Source organism: Chinchilla lanigera, unplaced genomic scaffold, assembly GCF_000276665.1.
Source record: "Chinchilla lanigera isolate Chin_1 unplaced genomic scaffold, ChiLan1.0 scaffold00064, whole genome shotgun sequence".
Classification (NCBI taxonomy): Eukaryota; Metazoa; Chordata; class Mammalia; order Rodentia; family Chinchillidae; genus Chinchilla; species Chinchilla lanigera.
The window spans coordinates 8,236,466-8,254,527 of NW_004955465.1; the positions used below are offsets into that span (position 1 = coordinate 8,236,466).

Genomic DNA, 18,062 nt, shown 5'->3' on the forward strand with positions numbered 1-18,062 from the left:
GCCTGCCCAGCAAGTGCAAGGTCATGAGTTCGATCCCCAGTACCAGAAAACAAAACAAAAAAAAAAAAAAAAGAATAGACAGTTTATTTTATAAATATTCCTTGTGACTATATACCTCTGACTTGAGTACAGAAATACTACACACACAAATCCATACACATATAGAGTTTTTTGGGGTTTTTTTTTTTTAGCTTTTTTCCAGTACCAGGAATCAAACTCATGACCTTGCGCTTGCCAGGCAGGCACTGTGCTGCTGAGCTAAATCCCCAGCCCCCACATATAGAGTTTAAAATAAATATAGTTCAAGCTAGTCCTGTTTTTCAGATTTCCTACACCATTACTCATTTGTTTGCTTTATTTGGTTGATTTTTTGATTGATTATCTTCTATCATGATCTTGAATTTGTCAAACTCAACTTGTTATTTTTTTGTTTTGTTTTATGTATTAAAGTTATAATAATGGGTACAGAAAAGCTAATAATTCAGAAAGCTTCTTTGTTAGTGTTTTATAGTCCTTATTCCTAGTAACTGTCTTTTCTATAAATTCTATACTATCTAATGTTAATATTGCCAGACCAGCTTGTCTTTTCCTATTTGCTGGATATAACCCCTCCTGACCTTTATTTTCAATCTCTGGTTTGCTTTCGTTTCAGGTTTCTGTAAATGTCCAATCTGATAATGAGTTTCTTTTATTATTAAATTTAACCCACTTAACTTAGGAATATCAATATAAACTATGACTTATGTCTATTCACCATAACTTGTTTTCTTCCCATTTTCCTTATGTCTGTTAAACTGACATCAATTTCTACATTCCTCCTGTTGAACCTAGTAGTGTGGAAGGTGCATTTTGTGCTACAGTCTTTTTCCAACAAATTCTGGTTTATTCAGTGTTTCTATCCCTTCCCTAAAAATAAGAACCTTAGCAGACTTTACCTAGTGACTGCTTCCTCCAACTAGTCAGTTGTTTATCAAAGACAAAATGTTTTTCCTCCAATTAATAGTTGAACAAATATATTGTCATAGTACATCTATTTCAATGCTTATCACTGTTTCTTTTACCCTGTAACTCTATAACTACATTTCTTCTTAATGCAATGTTCTATGACAATTAAAATAATGATCACAAAGATAGACATGAAAACTTTAACAGATCATATAATTTTTTTAAATTACATATTAATAGCATGATTACACCTATCTAAAAATACTATTTGTAGGAAAATAAAGGAGGAGCCAGAAATGAGGGCATACACCTTCAATTCCACCACCATGGGAGGCTCAGGGAGGAGTGTAAGTTTGAGCCCAGCCTGTGCAACTTAGCAACTTAATTAGACCCTGCCTTAAAATAATAAAAAGGTCTAGGGATGTGGCTCAGTGTAAAGGCCATAGGTACAATCCCCAACACCACACGTGCATGCACACACACACACACACACACAAAAGGAAAAATCATTTCTGTGTAGGTTAAGATTAGATCAGACTTAGTAAAAACACTTCAGTTGAGAGCAGAAATTCGGAACGCATCATCCTTCTTCTTCTTCTCATTCACTATTCTTGAAGCAAAAGCTTCCCTTGGGTCAGCAACAGGTGCCACTTACAAAGCAGGGTTGTGGAAATGTACAGAATACAATACAGCTGGCAACAAACTCAGAAGACCTGGGTTCTGGTTCTCACACTGCCATGGACAGGTCGGGTGACCTTGGGCAGGTTATTGAACCTTTCCAGATCTTCAGTTCAAGTGGAAATATTCTATCTCACAAGGTTTTTGTTAAGAGATATAAATGAAATAATATATGTGGATGCATCTTATCAACCTATAAGGAGATCCGATGCATACATGTGTGTACATACATTTTTAACTATAAAGCAAAACATCAGACTAGAATAGCCATGTGTGCTACCTGCTAAGTTGCACTGAATACAAAACAAATATGAACCAAGGTGAAGGCTAATTTTCTGCGCACTTGCTACTTTCCACCTTCTGTGGGAGCCTGGATTTTGCCTCTGTTACAATGCTATGGGTCTCACAACCTTCACTGCCTTCTTCATGGCATGCAGGCATACACGTCAGTGTGCGATTTCACTTTCTATTTCTTTAATGAGGGAAGCTGGACTGAGTACCTGTCCGGTGCCCTGATGTGGATGTCATTTTACTGGCATCCCTGCTTGCTTAGAGATTAAGTGTAAGTGGCATTCCAACACTTTGTGTTTCCCAGACTCCAACCTGTCTCTTCGTTCCCATTTAGTTTCCAATACACCCCTATCCTTATCAACAGTTATTATTCCGAACTTAGAAAGCAGTCAGCTATTTCAAGCAGTAAAATTATGCACTTAATCTCCCCTGAGATCCAGCTTACAGCAACCTTTGATTCACAGAATAACACATCCTGAGGTAACAGAAAGAAAAGGGGACATGAGGCACAGTCCCACTCAGTTGCCTCCTACCAAGTGACTTATTTTATAGAACATACCAATGGCTATTTATTAGCCTAAGGATCCTGTACTATTTGTTTTCATAGTATCAGCCCATTTATTTTGTGTTTACGGGAGGGAGTTTTGTGACCATACTTACTCCTCCTGTCCCAGTGAACAAAGTTTGGAAGGAGGATTGCTATAGGAATAAATCAAAGACGTCCTGAGAGTACCTTAATTCAATTTTTTTCAATAAAAATGGAGATGAGTTTTACAATACAGTATATGAAAGAGGAGCAAGTGATGTTACAAATGTTTTAGAAAACTAACTCAAGCTCTGTAAGGATTTTCATAGTTTGCAAAAAAAAAAAAAATGTATGCAATGCATTGACATAATATAACAAACGCAAGGGTTAGGTGTTTTAAATACTGGCCAAAATACCCGACTTTCTGATCAAGAAGATTGCAGGCATCCAAATACAAACTCTGCAGTTATGGTGGTATATGCCTATAACCCCGGCACTCTGGATGCTGAGGCAGAAGGCTTGCAAATTTAAGCCCAGTCAAACACACATGTCGAGAACTGAGGCACTAAGGCACTCCACATCATCATACAAAGTAGGAGAAAACAGAGAGATAGCTCAGGAAGAAGAAGATCGTTTACAATCCAAGCCCACACAGCTCTAGTCCCCTCAGGTAGAGAACAGGTTCATTAACCTCTAATCGCATGAAAACATAATTAACTTTTACTAACTGAGAACTGGAAGAACCTGAGCACACGTTTCCGTGTTGTACTTTTAGTCAACTAGATGAAGGGTGAATTTGATCCGTAGACTAACCATTCACAAGCAGTCCAGAGAAAGGCTGGTCAGGAATGAAGGATAAGAACTGTAAGTAAACACAAAGATCTCCCAATGCGTCTACTTACTAACACAATCAGTCAAATATATTGACGAGAAAGGGTGTACACAGCCATCACTGAACATAGATGACTCATGAAATCAAAATCAGATAAGGACAACTCTACTGGTTTTGAAAACACAATGTCCATGATGTGCTACAATAATAAGAAGTGTGTCAAGACCCACCTCATGCTTGGAGAACAGCCGGACACCCTCAAGCTGGTGAAAAACTGGGTAGTGCTGGCAGTCGATCTGGTCACGCCGGTAGACGTCACCCACCACCAGGAAGGCGTCCAGCCCCGCGTGCATCAAGTCCCACTGGTGCGCGGATGTGTGTGCCCTCAGCATGTGAGTCCGGTTCAGGTAATAGTTGTCCCCCTTCTTCCTGCTGGGATGGTCAGCTGGGATGAGCAAGCTATCAAAGTTCTGCCAGGTCGTGACCACAGGAGAAAGGTCTTCATAGACGGAGAACAGCGGCGTCCCAAAGCGGCCCACATAGTGCTTATAGAAATGCTCCTTCACCCTCTCCTTGATTAGCCACAGAGGGTGGTGCTGCTGGTTGTGCAGATTCCTGCCAACCTTGGACAGGACTTTCTGGGTGAGGTTGGTGTGGTCATCCTGAAGGTAGGATTTGCCCAGCAGCTCTAGAGGGCTGCCCGGAGGTCCACGAGCAGCCAAGTCTGACGCAGCTGGCCTTGAGCCCCGCGCCCGATGCTGGTGGCTTCTGCAGACATGACTGGCCCTCCTCACCAGGCAAAGGTGTGCACAGGCAACTCTCTGGAGCGCTGAACAAACCATCGTGGAGACCTCTGCTCGCAGGTTCTGGAAAGAGCACACATGCAAAGCACAAGTGAGGCTTCGCTCTGGGACAGCAAGTGAGTCCTGTTTCCCACCAGCTCTACCTTTCCTACCAACATGGATGTGTCCCCAGCATCACCACCACACCGCAGGAAAATCAATTAGAAAATCTGCTAACAGAGGCTGCTATGGCTCAAATGCCCCCTCCAAAACTCCTTGAAATATAATTTCCATCACAACAGTATAAAAGGTAGGACTTAAAGAGGTGATTAGCTCTTGAGGGATCCACTCCATGTGAAGAGTGGATTAGCTGTGGTCTCCTAATAAAAGGATAAGCTTGGATCCACCCTATCCTCTCCATCCACCATCGGTGGTGCAGGAGGAAGCCCTTTGCCAGATGCCAGCATCTGGATCTTAGCCCTTCCAGAATTGAAACTGTGAGAAATGAACTTCTTTTCTTTATAAATTACCCAGCCTGTGCTACTCTGTTAATGCACAAAATCCGAAGTATCTTGAAAGTCACATTTAGATTCCTAATTTCTGGTTCTACTTCTCTCATCATTTAGATTCTGAGCTTTTAGAAAAGTCCTTCACTATGCTGCCATGTTCTAAACTCCTAATGTACGATGAAACTTTAAGATGATAATTTCTTTTACTTTTACTATTTTCTACAACAAAAATAGCACTTTTTTATTAATGTTCATTAATTATATCAATTAATAGGTTTCACTGTGCTATTTCCCATGCGCATATAAAGAACACTCAGCATTAGAGGTCCTAGGGCCAGAAAACTTTAGAAGGATCCCCTGAAAGCTTAGGTCCACTTAGTTAGAGCCTAATCAGGGTCTCAAAAATTAGACAAAGCATATGATCACATACAAGCCTCTGAGGATAGAAGAAAAAGTATGTTAAATAGCCATGCTTCCTGTCTCTGCCTTCTGTCCTATAACTACAAAGTTCAGCTTACCTTGGACAGAGTATGACTTCTGGCTTCTGAATTATTTCAAAAGATGACAAAAGGACATTAAAAATGTTTTTTCAATATCTTGAATAAAGGATACCACTTTCGGTAGTTATGACCTTTATTTAATAATATTTAAAAATAAATGGAGGGCTGGGGATATAGCTCAGTGGCACAGTGCCTTCCTGGCAAGAGCAAGGTCCTGAGTTTGATTTCCGGCACCAAAAAAGAAAAAGAAATGGAACAGTTAAGGAAATGTTACACCAAGTGATAAACTATACTAACGGACAACTGAAACTATTTTTATGTACGCTAATCTTCTCCATCCTTTAACCTGGTCATATCATTTAAACTTGATACCTTTGTACCATCCATCAAATACATTTTTGTTTTGTAAAAGAGCATATTTCTACTACCCCCACAATAAAACGGGCATGAGACTGAATTTATTGGAGAAGGGACACAGCGCTGCCAGAAGACAGAGTACTAACCCAGATTAAAATGAAAAAATTGAAGCAGAAGGAGAAGGAGGAAGAGGAAAAAGACCGGAAAGGGAAGGGGAGAGAGGAGGAGGAACAGAGAAGAAGAAAGGGAGGAAGAGGAAGAAGAGGAGGGGAAAAAGGAGGGGTGAGGGGAGAAGGAAGGAAAAGTGCCTGGAGTCTAATAACACCACCAAATTTCCTAGCCAAAAGTCAGCTCAGCGGTCAACCATTCACCACTCAGATGAGGTGATAAAGATGCACACACAGCTGAACAAAATCTGTTCATGCTAACAGCAAAAGTAAGACAATAGCAAAAGATTCTGGAGCACTAACCCAGGGTTCTTTCCCCAGTCCCACAGAAGCCAGTTTTAAATTCCCTCAGGGAGCTCAGTAATGAGAGAGTCATATCTGAATGTTCATAAATAATTTCAGTTCATAAACTTAACTCACTCAAATCTTCTGAAGTTTGGAATCTGAAGCTATTAAGCTACTTTAACACATACAACTACAGCACTACTTATTTCAAAGGCCATGCAATCATATCAAGAAAACACATAATTTCAGGGTAAGAAGCTGCACTAGGAGACATTATATTTCCCCAAAGAACGCACATTAGCATGTAAATGGGCAGCACAGTTTACTGGATTCAAAACAGGAAAGTAGAATACCTAACTCCAAATTAAAGATTGTGCTTGCTGGAATACTGTACTTGCTGGAAGGTCTCCAAGACCTTCACCTAAGACTATCATGGGGAAAATTCTCAGATACTCAAAGAACTCTGGACTTACTCATTCGTGGTATTATTTTGTCAGAATTGCATCAAAAGTGGCTTTGACTGAGCTTCACCTGAAATCTGTCTTCCCATCTACATTATTCAGCAACTTGTCACTGCAGTGAATATGAATTTTAAATATGCATATGCAGTCTTATACATCTTAGTACAAAACCATGCTGTTAGGTTGTTAGTTCCCAATTCAGCATCCATGGCAAGACACAAGCAAGTATTTTTTCCTTCCAAAGACAATGCTGTTATACAAAGTTCAGGATTGTTCCAGAAAGGGTGCTTTTAGGCAGTTATTCGTGGTTACCAGCTCTGCTTCTCCCTGTCAGTTTCTAGTTCCCCACACATGCAACCCACTTGTCGGTTCCCACAGAGGCACCCCATCAAAATGAAAAGATACCTCCTGCACTGGTGAAAGGAATATTTTTAAAAGTGAATGTAAAGGACATAACATAGTATCTAGAAGGCACAAAATGGGCACTCTGTAAGTGACAGAAATTATTTATTATTAATCATTGCTACTGGGAGTAAGCTGCTGAGATGTCCAAAGAGTGGGCATGGTAGTCAAGTCCACTTCTCTGCAAGGCTGCCTTAAGAAGTAACATTTCTAAAGGTATCCGATCCATCCGTTATATAGTCATGTATTATGCCTGGATTCTCTTTTTGGTTTGGGGCTTGGCCACATCGAGAATGCTGTCAACTTTCTTTACCACTATAAATCTAACACAGTGACTAGAAGTAGTAAAACAGTGAATAAATGTTTGTTGTAGAATGAAGGAATTTCATAGGTGTTTGAACAGTCCTCTCAGGCTCCCTCATTCGTCTGTGTAAAAGAAACACTAGGTAGTGCATGAACACCACTGGGCCAAAAGTTCTCTAAGGGCCAGTTAGCTTAATGACAAAGGCCACATATGGTCAACACCACACAACAATGATCAAACACATCCGATAACCCCAGATGCAGTACTTAAACGGCATCTACTGAGAAAAAAATGAAGTTGGGCTCAGTCAACACACACACATTTTACTCTACAAAATAGTGGTGAGGAAATGGCCAACTCCCATTAACTTTTACCCAAAAAAGAGCAAATTAAGAATATGCTTTTGTTCTTTCTGACCAGCATGAAAGCAAAGTAAATGTCTATAAATAGGCAGTTTCTTATATTACTGGTGATAATGTTTCCTAAGAGCAATTCAGAACTATCAAAAGACTTAAAAGTGTTCATATGCTTTGACAGGATAATGATGCTTCTCAGAACTTACGGTAAAGAAAGAATGTACATGAAGACTGAAATTGTTATGGTTTACATATGAAGTAGAACCACAGACTCATGTATTCATAGCTTAATCCCTAAGAAGCAACCGTCAGAGGTGGAGCCTAGAGAGGTCACTGGATCATGAGGATTAATCCACTGCGAAGTTCACAGCGTAATGAGCTACTGAAAGGCAGGGCCCAGCTGGAGGAAGCAGGTCACTAGCGCCCTTGAAAAGTGAACCTGGTTCCAGGCCCCTTCCTCTCTGGCTCTTTTCCATTCACTCTGCTTCCACAAGGCTGCCATGAGGTGAGCAGCTTTCCACCATCATGTTTCTGCCTGGGAGCCAGGTGCCATGGACTGAAGCCTCAAAATCACGAGCCAAAATAACTCTTCCCTCCTTTAAGGTGGTAATATCAGGTATTCGGTCACAGCCATGGAGAGCTGACTACTGCAAGTTAAATTTATAAGTGCCATTTCAGCACTATTTACAAAAGTAAAAAATTATAGATAAGAAAACATCCCCAAACAAGAGAATAATTAAGAAAATCAGAATAATTTGATAAAATCTTATGCAGTCATTGAATATAAAGGTTGCAAAGAGTTTTAATACTAGCACTACATACCTGTAAAGTGATATGTCAATATAACTACCTACATATAATGTGATAAATAAGATATAAAATTGTATAATTGCTATGAGTATATACAAACACATGTATACCATATTAAAAAAACATAAGAGCTATGCAAAAAATTTAGTAGCAACTAACCTTTATAATTTTATACTTTATACTTTGATCTAAATTTTCTAAATAGACATGTATTATATTTTGAAAAACTGAAAAAGTCATTATAAGAAAAAGTTATTTTAAAATATCTGTTTAGATGAGCTCTAGATATTTTAATGGCCTGTATTAAACCCAGTTATAATTATATCAAGAATAAATGCCACTATAAATATAATGCTGCCAGAGGTAATTTAATTAATTGTATTCAGTGACCAGCTAAGCAATAATTTTTTATAAGAATGCAGGTAGAATGTTTGGTATACAAAACTTCTTTGCCTTTGCAATTTTCTTTCTCTTGTTATAAATTAACTGTCATAAGCACAATGTCAATCACTCACTGCTATTTTCCTAAACATTTACACATTCTAGGAAACTGGTAATACTTGATACTATACCAATTATATGGTTCTCAGTTATAACCGTAAAAGAAATCTTGGACCGCGGATATAGTTCAATGGTGCAGCACCTGCCTGGCAAGGTCATGAGTTCAATTCCCAGTACCAAAAAAAAAAATCTTAAACACATGTTAGAGCTAACATGCTAGGCTGCATTTTAGTCAGAAGAAAGTATTTCTTATTTCTAAGGAAGTTAATCATTAAAGCTTAGTTCACACTAAACTAGTACCTATGCTATGCACGCAGCTCATGGCATGAGTTGAGGGGAACTCAGGGAACTTAAAGAGGCACTTAAGGGACTTAAGAGGCTCCAGGAACTTAAAGAGGCTGGTGCATCAGTGCTGCCAGCTCAGTGGTAGTCACCAGCGTGGACCAGGGCATCTAATGACTGGCTCACTATGACATCCCCAAGTGACAGGCCAGGCCTAGCACAGATGGCCTTTTCAAAGGCTTATCCAGCCTCCCTGTTCTGTCTGTCCAAGCAGCCTCCCCTGAACCGAGTAGCCTCTTCCTCACTGCCACCACTGCACATAGTTCAGGGTTAGTCTTGATGATGGCACAGTTTTCACTATACAGCTTGAGGGTATTTTTCTCCTGTGTTCATGACATGACCATCATCATTATCATCAATTCCCTCCAAGTTATTGTATTTAATACCATTCCAGCAGTTTCCTCACCCTTCATAAAGTTCAGCATTTATCCAAATTACTGTTTTGGTTTATCAACTTTTGGCATATATACAGAAGCATGATACTTTTCATTAGAGACATGAACCACTTCAGTGTCTATTTTTAGGTTTACTTTCAAACATCATGCTAGCCCAACATCGGTATTAAGCATTAATTAATGTTGAGTTAGCAGCCTCATTTGAAGTATCAGTAATTGCATAAAAAGTATTTTAAAGGTTGTGTTCTTTCCAAAGGCCTTGAAACTCTGAAAATCTATTAACTATAGGAAGTATATGGTGTTGTTGCTGTCATTGTTGTTGTTGTTTTTGGTTTTTTTCCGGTACTGGGAATCGAACTCACGACCTTGCGCTTGCCAGGCAGGCGCTGTGCCACTGAGCTAAATCCCCAGCCCCTCCCCACCCTTTTTTTTAATGTGTGTGAATACTGGTTTAGGGGCATGAAACTGCTTGGCCACCAGGCTGCACTAAAGATGTCACAATGTTGCAAAACCAAATACTTAAAAACATTACTTTTCTCAAGAGGATGAAAAGCAGACTGTTTAGACCAGTTGCCTAGTGCAACTGCTGCCTAAGAATAACAGATGTTATATTTCTTCTAGTCCAGCTTATCTTTAGCCAGCATGTGTTGCTGGTAAGAAGTAATATTCAACTGGTCAATGTTATGGTTTGTATCTAGATTTCTGCCCAAAGGCTCATGCACTCATAGGTAGGGGTTTGGGGAGTGACTGGATCATGAGTGTGTAATACTGGATCATGGGTTGTGTGATAGTAGATTATTCCACTGGTCAGTTTACCATACTTCTGGATATGGGTGATGAATTCACTGATGAAGGAAACCACCTTGGGTATGGGTGCCACCAACCAATAGGCCTGCAGCCTTGATGGAATAAAAAGGAAAAGAAGGAAGGCTCAACTACCTCCTGCCTGCCCTACCATGGACTGTTTGTTCTTTGCAATGGCCCTCTGCCATGCCACCCTGCCTTGGAGCCAGCCAAAATGGACTGAAATTTCTACAAACTGTGAGCCAAGATAAACTCCTCCTCCTTTAACCTGTTGGTGTTGGGTATTTTGTCCAATAACAAGAAAATAACTAAGATAGTCAAGAAATATATTTCCAGCCATCTATCTTTTCTTACATAAATAATAGAGCCTAAATAAATTGTATACCCCTTTTAAGCATCTTGAAATAGGGTTCCTTGGTTTATTGGGGGTGGTGGAGGGCATTCTCTACCAGAGTTATCTTCAGGATGCCTACAGACCATATCTAAGAACAGTCACTCTATGCTTAGCAACCTTAAAACTAATTGGTACCTTTTTATCAGTCACTATGAACATTTTCTAAAAACCTAGTAGTATCAGTACAATGCTATTTCATCAACAAAGAGAATTTATTCAGGACTGAGACTTTCAATGAATATTTTCATAGCAAATTCATCTATGAGATTTTTACCTAGCTGCTGATGAGCAGGGACTTTTAGATATATTATCCATGAACCTTGTTAAATGTCTGCAGTCAACTTCTATATAATATATTCTAACCTATTTGATAACCACGAAGCTATTCATTGGCACACATTAAGTTCTTCACTAATGGCTTGTTTCTGTTAATGTACAGTCAACATCTTTACCTTTTTTGGCTATGCAATGTTTTCTTACTTTTCAGTAGTTCTTAGTCATCAACGACACTGTAAAAATTCCACAACTTATCTTTCTATTTCTCTAGGTTGTACATATATGATAGAGTTCCCGGATATACAAGGTACATGAGACACATCACACCCAGGTTTATAACAACTCCATTTCTTAAGCAATCCTGTACAAACAGCAAAGCTGCACATATAATACCGGATTTCAAGTTGTACTACAAAGATGCATTAACAAAACTACAGGATACTGGCACAAAAGCAGATACCTGAACCAATATAATAGAACAGAAGACACAGAAACAACCTCATTCACATACAGACATCAGATTTTTTTAAAAGTTCCCAAAATAAAGCCTCTCTAAAAATAGTGCTGGAAAACTGGAAATCTACTTATAGAAGATACAAACTAGATAACTATCTCTCACACTGCACTAAAGTCAAATCAAAATGGATCAAAGACCTACTTTAAAAGCACAAATTTTGAAACTTCTAATAGATCACCTAAGGGAGAGAAGTGAAGCCACAAGCACAGACAAAGACTTTCCTGAATAATTCCAATAGCACAGGAAGTAATATCCAGAAGAAACAAATACTATTACACCAAATTAAAAATGATCTGCACTGCAAATAAAACAATCACGAGTAAAGAGATAACTTAAAGAATGAGAGAAAAAATTTCCTAATTACTTTTCATACTAAGAACTAATAAAAGCATTTATAAAGAACTCAAAAAAATCTTACTTCCTATAAACAAGTGACTCAGTCACAAAATGAGCAAATAAACTGAAAAGACTCTCCTCAAAAGAAGTACAAATGCCAATAAACACATGAAAAATGTTCACCATTTTTAATCATTAGCAAAATGCAAATAAAAATAACATTAAAGTCCAAAATGCACAATAGATATTTTGAAATGGGAAGAAATTGTTCAAAAGGAAAAAGGAACTAGGATGGGGAAAAGGGGAAAGGAAGGAAGGGAAAAGGAAAAAAACAAAATACAACATAGTTATACCACTAATTTCTTTTACTTCACTGAAAAGAAAGATTTATGCTAATATCATTTAGAGGATTTTATAAGCCCATATCTGATTCACTAATTTAATGATAACAATACTCAATGTATTAACTATTGCTATTCTATTATTTTGTTATGAAATTATTTTACTTTTTTCCATAAAATAAAAAAATACATAAACTAAAAAAGAATCCATTTTATCCCAGTGAGAATGGCTATCATCAAGAATATAATAAACTCCAGGGATTTAGCTCAGTGGAACAAGGCATGCCTGGCAAATGTGAGGTCCTGAGTTCAATTCCCAGAACCAAAAAGAAAAAAAGAAAAAAAAAAAAGGAATACAATGAATTATGAATGCTAGTAAGCATGTGAGAGTGGGAAAAAAAAAGAAAAAGAAAAAGAAAAAAAAGAAAAAAAAACCATCCTAGATGGTTGGTGACAGTAAACTAGAAAGATCAGTATGGAAATCAAACTGGAGATTTTTTATAAATCTAAATATAGAAATACTACCATCATGCAACTCCTGGGTACATGCTTGAAAGAAGTAAAGACATTAAACTGCAGTGATACCATACATGCAGACTATGTTCACAGCAACACCATTCACAACAGTTAAGCTTTGGAAACTGCCTGGGTGCCTATCAACAGACAAATGTATTAAAAACATATAGATACACAATGAAATATCATTCCACCATGAAGAAAAAAGATATCATGTCATTTGCAGGAATACAGGTGGAATTTAAGACCAGAATGCTTAGCAAAATAAGCCAAACTCATAAGTTAAATACCACATGTAATTACATTACTAACCTAAACGGTAAATAAATGAATCCAATAAGGAGAGATGATAGGAAACTAGAAGGCAGACACTTGGGGATGGGGAAGGAGGCCAGGGAGAGTGGGGAAAAGGAGAGAGGAGGGTAAAGAGATAGAAAATAATCAAGATATGTTACACGTGCGAACAGTTCCCCAAACCCCGCATTACTATTCTGTACTAAAAACATGAACTAATTTTAAAAAGGAAGATATAAGAGTCAACTTCACTGAACACAGTAAATCAGTTCTTTGTTTTTCCTTAAAAGAAAACCCAAGCACATTATGTTCATCTTTCCATTGAGGAAGGAGCACACCCTCCTGTCAACAGCCGTCTGCAGAAATTCTCGCGTGTCCTCCACTGCGATGCCAGGTGCGACGCTAGAGCTCTGGCGAGGTCCTTCCCGCCCGAGCTAAGTGTCTGCCTGGCTCCGGACAAGGCAGAGGCTGGGACTTCCCGCTCTCTGCCGGAGGCACGGGGCAGCACGGTGACGTCCTCGTGTCCCGGGGAGCGGGCATGGCCAGAGCAGGACGCCGCTTCCTGAGGGCCGGCGCCTCGAGCTCCGCCTGCGTTCCAAGCCAACGGTCACGGGGCGCGCGAACCCTGTGCGCCTGCTCTGCTTGTGCGCCTGGCCGCCTCCGCATCCCCGCAGCCCCGCCCTCATGGGCCTGTACCTGAGCAGGTACCTGAGCGGGGACGTGGGCAAGCCCAAGGCCGAGCTGCCGCCCCCTGCCCAGCAGTGTGGGCACTGGAGGCCCAGGCCCAAGCGCCCTGCTTTCCGCACGCTGCAGCCAGCCTGGGCCGAGGCCGGCGCCCAGAGGGCCTTGGCTACCCTGGCCAAGAGCCCCGCTCCCTGCAGGCTGCCCTCCGGGCTGCTCCTCAGGCCGGAGCTTTCCTATGCTCGCCTCAACTACGTGAAGCGCAGACTGTGCGCAGCCAGGGACCCGGCGCTGCAGGGCCTGGTGCGAGTCCAGGTCAACGGCCCTGTGCGCCCCGGGAGCCTGTACAAATGCCCGCCGCCCGAGGAGCGCCCAGACCCCTGTGCCAAGGAGACGGTGCTGCAGGCCCTTGCCCAGTGCACGAAAGGAAAGAGGAAGTTTGATGGGCCGCTCTGGTTCGAGGTCCCAGAGCCCAAGACAAGGAGGCCGGACCCAGAGCCCAGGGCATCCGCCTTCCAGCCGGTGACCACAAGTGGAGCGACCCGGACCTTCGTCCCCAGGCCCGGGCTCTTGGGCAGAAGCTGCGCCGAGAGGAATCCAGCTCTGGAAGGAGGAAGATGAACATGGGCCCACCATCCAGCCTTCCCTAGCTTTCCACGTGCTTGCTAACCGGGACACTGTGGCACAGCCTCCGCCGGGGGCTCCGGCCTTCCCTTCCCAGGAGGGCCCAGTGGTCCCTGAGCACAGCCTGCTGCAGCCTCGCGCCTAAGGTGTGAGCCCAGCCAGCACCCAGCCCACCCCTAGACTCAAAGCCACTGCCCTCTCATCTGCTTGACCCTTCCCCACCCCGCAGGAGACGGTCACCAGGTCACTTCCTGTGACGGGTCTGCCACCCTCAGAGTAGCTCTGCTGATCCTGTGAAGCCCACGATGAAGAGACTGTTGACTTCAACAGTGACTTTACTGCTGCCTTTCTTGTATGCTTTCATGTACTTCTATCAATGCTTTAGAAAAAAACTCTATTTCTGTACTAATGATAATAACAGATCTTTCTAGTCCTCATTTTGATTGCTCTCCACAGATTGTGTCTGTCTTCTTTTACATTTTGATGGTGTGATTATTTTTGAACTCACACACACACACACACACACACTCCAACCACAGCAAAAATAACAGAAATAGCATGACCAGTACAAGCAGTGAAACAATTAACAGGTCCAAACAGTTCAGATTCTATACCTAAATAAGTTTGGGCCTACATTTATGAGAAAAGAAAACTTTTCAGCTTTTCATATTTTTTTAGACTTGCAGATAGATCCTCCATTGGTCCCTTATCTGGCTCCTCCCTCAGCTTTTCTACCCTCATTTCCACCTCATACTAGGCAGCCAGGAGGCCCTTGTAAAACACACGCGTGGACGTTCCTCTCCTTTGCTGGGAAACACTTCACAGTTCCCAATATTAAATACAGAGTCCTTGGCAGGTCAACCCAAACGACCTGCCCTGCATTCTCCTGGGCTCTCCCCATAAGACGTCACATTTCACACTTAGCACCTACGCACTGGGGAATGATCTGAGGGTTTCAAGTCCTTCTATGAACAGCATTTTCTTTAACTCTGAGGTATCAACAAAGATATGGAAATAGCTGTATTTGAATTTTAATTATGTGGAAAAATAGTAACAAGCATCAAAGTGATAGGTGACATTAATCAAAAGGGAAATGTAATTTAAGATAACAGAGAAAAATGTTAGAAGGAGCATGTTCTCAATTCAGGAGAAACAATGCTATTTTTATTTTTACAGGAACTGACAAGATCAGGCTACAGAATGTTTTCATTACCTGAACCAAATAAGTCAGAGAAGCCAAGAGCATAGTTGAAATTTAGTGAAATAGGATAAAAGTCTTAAAGATCAAAGCATGTGCCCAGCCCTTGGTCCTGGTTACCCTGGCCAGAGCTGCTTTCTGAGAAGGAGGCTATAACAGATGAAAAGGTCACATGCAGAGAAAGTCAATCACCAGTGAGTGACAAGACCATGCACTGATTTCTAGATAACTATCTTGGAGAATCAGTTTGGGGTTATTCTCGGAGGGGCCTTGTGCAGTGCACAAAGAATAAGATCACCAAGAGGCCAGCTGGGAAGCACAGAAGACAGAACATGCTGGATCGACACGATCTGGAACCAACTGGGCACCAGGGAAACTTACGCCTGCTGGCTTGATTGAAAACAATATAAATAAGTTGCACATTTATAATATTCACACTTTTCAAGTCAGCTGACCCAGGCAGTAATCACCTATGAATATCATTATATCTCCACTAGAAAAAGAACCTTTTCATGCCAAGAGTCATTAATTTTTTTGTTTCTATACGTGATCAGACATATAAAGTACCTGCACAAAACAATTGCTCGCTCCATGAATGAACTAATAAACAAATAAATGGCCCTCATACCACAATGTTCTTTCCAGTGAGTTCAAGACAAAACAATTTGCAAAGTGGGACCATTTAAACATGATTAGGCCAAAAGGACAGAGTGTTTGGAAGGCATTAACGTGCATTTGCATGAAATCTCTGGAAGAATATCTGGACACACAACTGTACTGACAGCATTCCATACCCTTTCCTTGAGTTCCAAGTAGACTCATTTAGCATTTTTCACAAAATTCATTGTACCTAATTCCTAGAATGACTGAAAGCTCTAAGTAGCAATGACCTTACTTCTTCTACCCTGGGCATTTTAATAGCCTTAAAGAACATGGAGTGAATGAACTCTTTTCTCTAACAAGGCATCACAATGTGTTTTTCTGATTGATTCCAGAGCATGTAGGTGACCAAAGAGGAACTGCCCCACAGGAAACCGCAGCTCCAGCACACAAGAGGGCCAACAGCTCAGAAATCCCTTACGGCTCCCAAGTGCTCTTAGCTTGCGCAGATAAACGTATGTGTAAGTAACTTTTAGCTCAACTGGTAATTTCTTTATCCATCATTGGTCTCAACACTACGTAAGCCATGCTTTATAGCCATCAACAAGAAACTGGCACTGGGCTTACTGCCTGGGGCAGAAAGCTTGTACCAGCTGGCAAAGGCCCATTCCAGTATTAATGAGTATGCCATTTGTCAAGACGATTATGCATGGACTTGGCAGCTGCACAAAGCAGGCGAGCCTTACGAAAGACAGTGCCAGGGCATATGGATCAGAGCACCCGGGAAATCCCTTGACACTGGAGCCTTCTGTAATAGCTCCCTATGTGCAGATAATGTCTTTTTTAAAAAGTAAGTCTAAGTGGAGAAAAAGTAGTAGGAGAAGCAATTTTTTAACACAAATATTATCTGAATATACCACGTTTCCTTTCCATTTAGAAGGGTCTTTTCATCCCTCTAATGCAGTTGAGAAATGAATATCAATATAAATCTTTACAATTATGTTTTCAATAATTAGAGAACTAAAGGTACTCTCACACCAAGAACTTAAGAACAGAGAACTTATAAGAAAAGTATCTTGTGATGGATGCAAAAATAAATGAAAAAAGAAAACTTTTGAAAACTTTTTAAACACAGTACTCAGTTCCAAGAGAAATCACTTTTGCTATCACTAGATCGAAAGGTTAAAATCTATAATTAAATAAGTACGTGAGAGAATGACTGCAGACTAAAGACTTACAAAATTAAAGATTTATTAGTAAGTTTTGAAAGATATCACTATTTTTGGAATTGAAGTATTCCTAATCACTCTGCCACTATCTTTCATTCTAAAAAAAAAAACAATCATTACATGAAATTAAATTCACGATAAGCTGGGTATGGGTGGCATCTGCCATAATCCCAGCACTCCGGGAGGCTGAGGAAGGAAGACTACAAGTTTGAGAGTTCAAGGCCAGCCTGGAATAAGCAAGACCCTATCTCAAAAAATGACAACAGCAAAAAAATTAAGTTCATGGCATGAATTTTCATTAGTATGACTGCTCTCCTAAAACAAGCCAGGGAAAAATTTCTTCTCAATACATTATATGAAAAACATACAGTATTTATACACACTGTATAAATGAAAAATACTAAAATCATTCCTCATGTCCTTTAGCATCTCAAAAAGGTTAAGTGAGACATCAAAAATACTAGTTTGATCAACCTACTAAGAGCAACTTAGATCAATCTAATATTAATCATTAATTTTTGGGGGCTGGGGATTTAGCTCAGCGGCAAAGCGCCTGCCTGGCAAGTGCAAGGTCGTGAGTTCGGTTCCCGGTACCGGAGAAAAACCAAAAAAAAAATAAAATAAAATAAAATCATTAATTTTTGTTTTTAACCAAAAATATTAGCTGAACAGTAGTTCAATATTTGAGGAAAGACCATTTAATTAATTATTCATGAAATACAACATTTAAAATAATTTTAATGTCATTAATACACATGCACATAAGAGTTTTAAAATAAAAACATTCCACTAATGAAAAATAATAATGT

The 18,062-nt window shown here is 40.3% G+C and overlaps 2 protein-coding genes across 7 annotated transcripts in view; one reads left to right on the forward strand and one right to left on the reverse strand.

Moving 5' to 3' along the window:
• Positions 1–18,062, reverse strand: part of Fars2 (phenylalanyl-tRNA synthetase 2, mitochondrial) — a 467,635-nt gene that overhangs the window by 358,351 nt on the left and 91,222 nt on the right. For 5 of the 6 annotated variants that reach the window (XM_013521841.1, XM_013521842.1, XM_005398876.1 and 2 more), the window contains one exon: positions 3,503–4,138. In XM_013521841.1, the coding sequence (XP_013377295.1) occupies positions 3,503–4,114 (612 nt within the window). In that variant the 5' untranslated portion in view covers positions 4,115–4,138. Of the gene's footprint in view, positions 1–3,502; positions 4,139–5,081; positions 5,213–18,062 lie in introns of those variants that run through there. The other variant, XM_005398878.2, reaches the window with a different exon arrangement.
• Pom121l12 (POM121 transmembrane nucleoporin-like 12) lies at positions 12,937–14,684 on the forward strand. The gene has a single exon (XM_005398875.2). It carries the CDS (start codon positions 13,606–13,608, stop codon positions 14,221–14,223), a length of 618 nt encoding a protein of 205 aa, XP_005398932.1. The 5' UTR covers positions 12,937–13,605; the 3' UTR covers positions 14,224–14,684.

Bases quoted from the DNA above. Each gene is read 5' to 3' on its own strand.
- Pom121l12 (XM_005398875.2), top strand. From the start codon at position 13,606: ATGGGCCTGTACCTGAGCAGGTACCTGAGCGGGGACGTGGGCAAGCCC.